At 49.9% G+C, this 8,722-nt stretch overlaps 1 protein-coding gene across 9 annotated transcripts in view; it reads left to right on the top strand.

Annotated features, from left to right (window-relative positions):
* The window catches only part of PELP1 (proline, glutamate and leucine rich protein 1), a 51,181-nt gene that overhangs the window by 34,535 nt on the left and 7,924 nt on the right, over positions 1 to 8,722 (top strand). For 8 of the 9 annotated variants that reach the window (XM_010847376.1, XM_010847375.1, XM_010847380.1 and 5 more), the window contains 4 exons: positions 1,578 to 1,642; positions 2,025 to 2,130; positions 5,090 to 5,239; positions 5,472 to 5,543. In XM_010847376.1, coding sequence (XP_010845678.1) covers positions 1,578 to 1,642; positions 2,025 to 2,130; positions 5,090 to 5,239; positions 5,472 to 5,543 — 393 coding nt within the window. Of the gene's footprint in view, positions 1 to 1,577; positions 1,643 to 2,024; positions 2,131 to 3,245; positions 4,014 to 5,089; positions 5,240 to 5,471; positions 5,544 to 8,722 lie in introns of those variants that run through there. The other variant, XM_010847382.1, reaches the window with a different exon arrangement.

Below are 8,722 nucleotides of genomic sequence, written 5' to 3'. Positions count from 1 at the left end.
AATCATGGCTGATAGACATTTGGGTTCTTTCCACTTTCTGGCTGTTACGAGTAATGCTGCTATGAATGTTTGTGTGCGAGTTCTTTTTTTTTTTTTTTTTTTAATTATTTATTTATTTTTGGCTGTGCTAGGTCTTTGCTGTGTGGGCTTTCTTTTTAGTTGCAGAAAGCAGGGGCTACTCTTGAGTTACAGTGCGCAGGCTTCTCATTGCAGGGGCTTCTTTTGTTGCGGAGCACAGGCTCTAGTGGGTGGGCTTCGGTAGTTGCTGTTTCTGGGCTTTGGAACGGAGGCTCAATACTTGTGGCACATGGGCTTAGTTGCTCCGAGGCATGTGGGATCTTCCCGGATCAGGGACTGAACCTGTGTGCCCTGCACTGGCAGGCGGTTTCTTTACCATTGAGCCACCAGGGAAGCCCCGTGTATGAGTTCTGATGAGAATATATGTTTTCATTTCTCTTGGGCATATACTTCAGAGTGGAATTGTTGGGTCATACGTAAAAGATGTTTAACCTTTGAGGAGCTGCTTGACTGTTTTCTGAAGTGGCTACACCATTTTCTATTCCTGTCAGTGCTTGTGAGTGTATCAGGACATCTTGTTCTCAACTTTCCTCCACTCAGGTGGCCTGACGGAAGGCCCCGGGCCCGCGCCACATGAAGTGCCGTCTGCCTGCCCTACTCCAGGCTCTCCTTGCCTTCCTCAGTTGACTTTATTTTCCTCTTAGCACCAGGCACCATCCAACATGCTTTTTCTTATTTGGTCACTTGTTGATTTTCTGCATCCTCTAACTAGAATATAAGCTCTCTAGCACCTCAAACAATGTCTCACATGAAATAGGTAAATAAATATTGTTAAGGAAATAGGTAAATAAATATTGTTAATCAACACTTCCCTTCATGAGAACCAGGGACATTATTTCTTTTACTCAGCTCTGGATTCCTTCATCTGACTCAGTGTATAAGATGTGTTTGTTGAGAGAATGAGTGAAGATAACGGTTAGGAAGATAACAGGCCTGTCAGAGGAGGCTGGCCCTTCAGAGGGTGGAGAGGTTACTTGTGGGGGCCCTGAAGAGGGGACCTCTTTCAGGGCTCCCAGGATGTGTGGGAAGGAGGTTCTGGCTGACTTGTCTGTGGGCATTAGCGGCTCAAAGGAAGCCAGACCAGGAGGAGGATTTGGGGTGAAGGAGTCAGGGGTCGTGAGTTCCATGTCCAGTCAGTGTGCATTTAGGGGTGCCCCTCTGTGCTCAGCGCTGTCCTGGGAGACACAGGGGCAGGAGCCTGTCTTTGAAGTCTGGCCGACAGGCTGAGTCAAACTGACTAGCCCTCTGCGTAGCCCTAATTTGCTGGGTGGGTAGTGGGGGCGGCCAGGTGAGATGTGACTTGAGGAAAGCCCACGGGACAGGCTGCTGTGTGCCCCCTACTGAAAATAGGGCGGAGGCTGAAGGCGTTGAGGGGAATGGTCTCCAGGCCATACTGGAGGTGTGACTTAGAACAGGCTCTGGAAGGGCTGGGGCAGGGGCGGGCTTGGAGAAATCCTATGTCTTTAGCATCCTGTTCCTGACTGTTTTCTTTCCTCCAGAACCTTTCAGCTGTTGGGGCGTTGGTGGGTCTCAGTAATGCTCGTCTCGGTTCTATCAAAACTCGGTAAGTCTCTAGCCCTGTTTTTTCTTCAGGGGGGATGTTTCTTTAGGAAGAGGGCCATCCATCTGTCCATCCATCATCACCACCCTGTGGAGCCAGGAGGTTTCTCCATTGCCAAGGTGGAGAGTTTGATTCTTTTCGTGAGCTCACTTGCATTGAACCCCACCTATGGCGGCTTCCAAGAGTCCCTCGCCCCACCTTCTGTCCCCTTCTTCCCTTGCCGCCCATGCCTCACTCCCAAGTCCTCGAGTATCTCGGGAATGAGAAGCTGCTGTGGATCTGGAGTCAGGTCTCACTCTGGCCAGTGAGAGTAAGAGGGCGTTGAATGGCTTTCTCTGCAGTCTAGCCGCCTCTCCTGTGTCGTCACTCAGCTCTGTCTTACCAGGTTTGAGGGCCTGTGTCTGCTGTCGCTGCTGGTGGGGGAGAGCCCCACGGAGATGTTCCAGCAGCACTGCGTCTCCTGGCTGCGCAGCATCCAGCAGATCTTGCAGGTAAGTCCACCGCCTGGCACTCCCCGCCTCTGCCCCAGCCACGCCCTGGTCTCCATTCAGACGCAGCGCGACATCTTTGTGGGGGAGACTTTCAGTTCCGAGGGCAGGTTCTTTCTAGCAGGATAAGCTGCAAATAGATACATGCTTTTAAAGATTTTGTTATTTTTATCCACTGGGTTATTTTAATTCACCTGACCTTACACACACTCACTGTGACCTCTGACTGTTTCACTTCCTTGTGAGCTCTTCTAATGAGTGACGTCTCTGAAGCTCCTTTCTCCAGGTGTTGGATTTTTAGAATTTATTTATTTAAAGTATTTTTATTGTTTTGGCTGTGCACCATGTGGCTCATGGGAATCTTAGTTCTCCAGCCAGGGACTAAACCCACACACTCGGCCATGAAAGCTCAGAGTCCTAAACACTGGACTGCCAGAGAATTCCCCAATTTTTTTTTCCCTACTTCTCTCTTCCTCTTTTTTTTAATTAATTTTAATTGGAGGCTAATTACTTTACAGTATTGTGGTTTTTGCCATATGTCAACATGAATCAGCCATGGATCTCTTCCTCTTTTAACATTTAAATTTGTTTCTATGTTTACATCCTTTGATGACATCCCCACTTAGTTCTTCCACAAGCGTGTTCTGGGCACCTATGGCAGGCTGTGTGCTGAGTTGTGGAGAGATGGTAGGAGATGCAGCTGGACCCTGCTTTCATGGTATTTAGAGTCTCTTGCAGGGGTTGGGAAACTTTGTAGGTGTTTCCAGATAGTACAATGTTATAGGTTTTACAAACCATATATGGTTTCTGGTTGGTTTTTTTTTTTTTGGCTGTGCTGCATAGGCTGTGAGATCTTAGTTCCCCTGCTGCTGCAGTTGTGTCTGACTCTGCGATCCCATAGATGGCACCCCACTAGGCTCCCCCGTCCCTGGGATTCTCCAGGCAAGAACACTGGAGTGGGTTGCCATTTCCTTCTCCAGTGCACGGAAGTGAAAAGTGAAAGTGAAGTCGCTCAGTTGTGTCGGACTCTAGGGACCCCATGGACTGCAGCCTACCAGGCTCCTCCTTCCATGGGATTTTCTAGGCAAAAGTACTGGAGTGGGTGCCATTGCCTTCTCCGCTTAGTTCCCCTACCGGGGGTCAAACCTGAGCCCCCTACAGCGGAAGCGAGGAGTCCTTCCACTGGACAGCCAGAAATTCCCATGGTTTCTGTTGCTGAGTGTTCCTTTGTTGGTTTGTTTTCCAACCCTTTCAAAAATGTAATAACCATTCTTAGCCTGTGGGCACCCACAGGCCAGAGTTTGCTGACCTGTGTTCTAGTGGAAGAGAATAATTATACAATGAATGTGAAGAACTAAACTGTGGTAGGTGCTCTGGAGGTAAAGAAAAAATATAGTTCTCTGAAAGCATGTTAACGAGAGACTCTGAGCCAGACCAGAGTGGTGTGGGTGTAGCGATCAGGGTCAGTGGTTCAGGGAGGGCTTTTCTGCTCTGATTAGTAGGAGTACATTGGGCTGAGAAAGTTTTCGAAGTGTTCTAAGTGTGCAAAAGCCCTGAGAGAAAAGGCGTTTGACTCATTTGAAGAATTTTAAGCAGGCGGGTGTGGCAGGGGTTGACGAGATGCATCTCGGGAAGTAGGTAGACGGGGACTAGGCCGTGTGTGGTGGTGTAGGCATATTAAGAAATTCGGTGTTTATTCTTGGAACAGCGGGAATTCATGGAAGGTTTTAAGCAGAGGGAAGGAGGTAGTGTTGGTGGTGGTGGTGATGTGAGCAAATTTTCATTTGGAAACGCCGCTCTGGCCACTGTGTGGAGACAGGATTAGAACGGAGCCAGAATGGCGGCAGAAAGCGGAGCAGTGGATACTGAAGCCAGATTGCCCTGGGGTGAGCAGTGAGTGGGAGAAGGCATGGGATTGGGGAAGATAAGACAATCCTGTCAAGACATCTGGCTCCACTGGTAGGGCAGAGAAGCTCGGCAACACCTGAAATCGGGCACATGGAGCCCGGGCTCAGGCGAGGATTTTCAGGGTGGGAGAGATGCTTAGGATGGGAACAGGCACAGATGCCAGCAGGAGGAATCCTTCTGAGGGGGCTGGAGACGGGGGGCTAGTTAACAGTGTGAGGTGGTCCTGAGAGGAAGGGGTCGGGGCGGGGGGGGTTGTCCTCAGACGGGAAGCCAAGATGCAGTTTTCAGTTTGGTGGTGGGAAGCTGAGAGAGTTCCCATCTCTGGGCTTCAGGCTTCTCTGAAATCGTAGGTCAGGTTACACAAAAGTGACGGTGCCGGAGAAGAGCTGAGCAGCGGAGGGAGCTAACCAGTGAGAGACGCAGTAGGCGTGCCAGACGGTGTTGGGGCCCGTTTGTGGCTGGTAGACCCACCGAGCCTGACTTCTCACAAGGGTTCTTGTTTGTTTCATTGACATGTGGCCACTGGTCTAGCAGGAGGTAATGTGCTGAATGCTTTTTCCTTAGGTATATGTTAATTTGTTAGGAAAAGTCCTCAGACTTCAAACCATTTTTCTTCCATGAGTTCAGGGTAGGTTTGAGCCAGCCCCATGCAAGCTTGGCAAGATGGGTGGCTCTGTTGTGGCTGAGACTTCGGGCCGGGAAGTGCTCCTCTCCGTCCTAGCAGGGGATTGCAGTGTGGGAGCAGCAGGAAACTCTTGAGATTGTTCAGTGAGATCTTTAAGGCGTGGCTTCGTTACTTCCCCCCCCCAACCCCTGAACATTCCTAGGACCCCAACACCACAGTACTAAAGTGCGCACACACATCCTTTCTCTGGATGATTGTGTTACTCGGTTGCTCCGTGTCGCTGATACACTCTGTCCCCAGGGGATTTGCCAGGAATGGGGGCGGTCACTGTGGAGTTTGTCGGAAGCTCCATGTTGTCATGTGGCTCGTTCCTCCTCCTCTCGGTGACTTTGAAGGCCAGGTGGGAGCATGAGTTGTTGTGCTGTTTAGTCCCAGGACCCGCCCCCCACCATGGAGCTGGCTGTGACCGTGCTGAAGGACCTACTCCGCTATGCGGCCCAGCTTCCTGCAGTCTTCCGGGACATCTCCATGAACCACCTCCCCGGCCTCCTCACCTCCCTGCTGGGCCTCAGACCGGAGGTGAGCCGCCTCTCAGCTCCCTCAACCCTAGGCCCCTCCAGTGCTTGCTCTCATTCACACCCACTGGATTAGAGACTTTGATGGGAAGTGATTGGGGAATGGGATTGAAGAAGTGAGAAGAGGGAGGGGCTGAAAAAAAGTGTAAGGAGAAGAGACCCTGAGGGGTGGTGGGGTGGAGATGGATGGCTTCTGGGGACGCTGGGCTCTTCCTGACCATCTGTTCTTCCCATAGTGCGAGCTCTCCGCGCTGGAAGGAATGAAGGCCTGTATGACCCATTTTCCTCGAGCGTGCGGGTCTCTCAAAGTAAGTGTTCATAGAAACTCTTCTTCCTACCAACATGATCGCTGTTTTACTTCAGGTTCCACCGTTGAGATTTATAAGCATCTGTCTGCACAGCTCTAATTAATTTTCTAACGATTTGTCTATTTTAGGCTGTGCTGGGTCTTCGTTGCGTGCACAGGCTTCTCATTGCAGTGGCTTCTCTTGCTGTGGAGCGCGGGCTGTGTGGTGTTTGGTCTTCAGTAGTTGTGGCATGTGGGCTCAGTAGTTTAGGCTCCCAGGTTCTGAGAACAGACAGGCCTAGCCGTTCCTTGGCATGTGGGGTCTTCCCAGTGTAGGGATCAAACCTGTGTCTCTTGCATTGGCAGGCAGATTCTTCACCACTGAGCCACCAGGGAAGCCCTCACCTCATAGTTTTAAACGCATTCTCATTTAACTCTCACAGATGAAGAAACCGAAATTAGATAACTTGCCTGAGGTCTGAGGCCAGGCCCAGACTCTGCCTGGCCTCCTCTCTCTGCCCGGCCCTCTCTGTGCCTCTCGGGCACCCTGCCCATTTTCCTACCGTCCTGGTTACTCTGTTCCCAACACTCTGTAACTGCCTCCAGGAAGCCTTCCTGACATACTTTCCCGACATCAGCCTCCCCAGCACTTTGCTCTACTGTTCCTGACCAGTCTCCCTCTGTCCCTTCCTCACCCGGTCCCCTGGGCTGTGATGGCCGTGTGAGGGGCGCTGAGCAGCAGGGCCGTGCTCGGTCAAATAGGCAGGGTGGACGTGGGTCAGGGTGGGAGGAAGGAGGCCAGTAAAAGAATTAGAGTTTTATTTTTAAGGAGATAACAAAAACAAATACAAATGGTCATCTGATTCGGCCAAAGCAGTAACAGTTAAAGGGCCTCTGGAATTGGTACATTTGTTGTCTGCAGAATAATTCTGATGCCAACTTGTACCTAAGAACAAATAGGTGCTCCTCTCCTGATTAAACTCTCTCTCTTGGTTTGGTGTACTCGACATTGCTCGCCAAACCACTGGGTTTTCTCAGATGGAAGCGCAGGTCTGTGGGGAACTGGAATTAGTGGCAAATTAATAATTTTTTTTGTATAACTCATGTGATTAATCACAGTAATTTGTATTACTATACTCGGTATTGCTAGTTAAGGGGGGGGTTGCCATTCAGGCTTTCTTGAAAGTCAAATCACATAGTTCTATGACCAAGTCAAAAAAGTAAAAAACAGAAAGGGGACTGGTACCCACTACGTGCCAGGCTCTCTGCTGTGTCTGCCGTGTGTCATCTCGTTTTACAGTAATTCTGCGGAGTTGCTGTCACCAAATGAAACAGGAGACAGGCCCAGAATGGTTTGACTAACCCAAGCCTATGTATCTGTAGTTGTCAAACCAGGGTGTGAGCAGGAATTGCTTGCCTTTCAAGCTTGTGTTTTTTTCACCAAACTGAGCTCCACAGGTGGTTTTAAGAATGTGGACAGGGTTGGCAGCTAGGCTTCTACACTGATGGCAGCTCTGCTCCATTGTTGGTGGCATGGGAAGGATTGTGAGCGTGTCATGGGCACCTGTGCTGTGGTCCGGGAGTGTCCTTACTGAGGCTTTACTAACAGGTTACTTGCAGTATTTGAAAAGCCCCAGAGCACATGGTATTTCTCAGGGAACGTGGGGTCATGTCCTTGTTGACGTTTTGTTTTCATAGGAATGCCACTCCTGGCAGGTGATAGAATCTTTGGTTAGCAGGGCAGGACTTTATCAAGAAGGCATTTGGAGTAACTCAGGGATTTTACTGAATTGTTTTGTTTTGTTTATAGAGTTTACTAAGTTTAGTGAAAACTACCTTTCTTCTAAAACTGTAAATTAACTTCTCAAATTACACAGGCTAGGTCTGTGTCTTTGACTCTTAATGGTGACAGTTTGTGAGATTTTACTGCATAAGCCTGTTTCTGTTGAGCTTGGTTTGGGGTTATCTGTGTTTCCCTGCTGGAGAAGGAAATGGCGACCCACTCCAGTGTTCTTGCCTGGAGAATCCCAGGGACAGAGGAGCCTGGTGGGCTGCTGTCTATGAGGTCGCACAGTCGGACATGGCTGAAGTGACTTAGCAGCAGCAGCAGCATCAGTGTCTCTCTGCACCGCCCCCCCCAGAAAGTGGAAGGAGAACTGAGTGTTATCTGTGGGGTCAGGATTTGGGTAATCACACTAGACTGTGAGTCCTCTGCTTGTTGTTTAGTCGCTCAGTCGTGTCTGACTCTTGCGACCTGTGGACTGTAACCCACAAGGTTCCTCTGTCCATAGGTTTTCCAGGCAAGAATACTGGAGTGAGTTTCCATTTCATTCACCAAGGGATCTTCCCGACCCAGGGATCGAACCCAACTTTCCTGCCTTGGCAGATGGATTCTTTACCACTGAGCCACTGTGGAAGCTAGGGCCTTTAATTTTCGTTGTGAATGGTCAGGAGAATTGATCTATAACTCACAATCTCTTGTTAGATGGCATTTTTGAAGGCATGGCCTTTTGAGTACCCTCTCCAAAGCAAGCAACAGAACTTATGCTGTTACAGCATGTGTATGCCTTTATTTCTTTGAGGACACAGCGTCGTCTGGAGAATGCCCCTGTTAGGAGTTTGGCTTTGTCTGTTGCCAGTGTGGCAGACACGAATCTGTCGTGCACAGACGCCCCAGGGGCAATTTGTACTGGAACATCTTGCAGACCAGTGCTTGGGAAGTGGATAGCTAGGGTGTGTGTCTGCTCTCTGTTCCACCCCCTAGAAGCTCCCAGGGCAGCTGCTGTCTCCAAGTTCAAGACTCCTCCCAAATGAGGCATCTCAGCATTCTGGGTCCATGAAGTCAGTCTGTCCAGGCTTCACCTCTCCTCCTCCTCAACACATTGATTATTTGTTCTGGAATGAGTGGGAAAACTCACCGCCCTCTTGAGGGACACCAGGACATACCATGTACGCAACATGCTTTTGTTCCTGGTGAAATGTCCCAAGTGAGCCATTACTTTGGTTTGCATTTCAGGTCATTACAGGTGGAACTGTGTGATCAGGGCCGTGTCCCTGCACTCTGCTTGACCGTGGTCACATAAGCAGACCTCTGTTGGCTTCAGCGACCTGGCTTCCTGGGTCTCAGGGAGAGCATGAGCAGGAAGTTGGTCCAAAGGGCTGAGCGCCATTGTGGATGAGGCTTTGGCAACTCTAAGAAAT

The sequence above is a fragment of the Bison bison genome, unplaced genomic scaffold (assembly GCF_000754665.1).
Source record: "Bison bison bison isolate TAMUID 2011002044 unplaced genomic scaffold, Bison_UMD1.0 scf7180017864249, whole genome shotgun sequence".
NCBI lineage: Eukaryota > Metazoa > Chordata > Mammalia > Artiodactyla > Bovidae > Bison > Bison bison.
The sequence above is the reverse complement of the archived record's forward strand: the minus strand, read 5'-3'. Positions and strand labels throughout refer to the sequence as shown.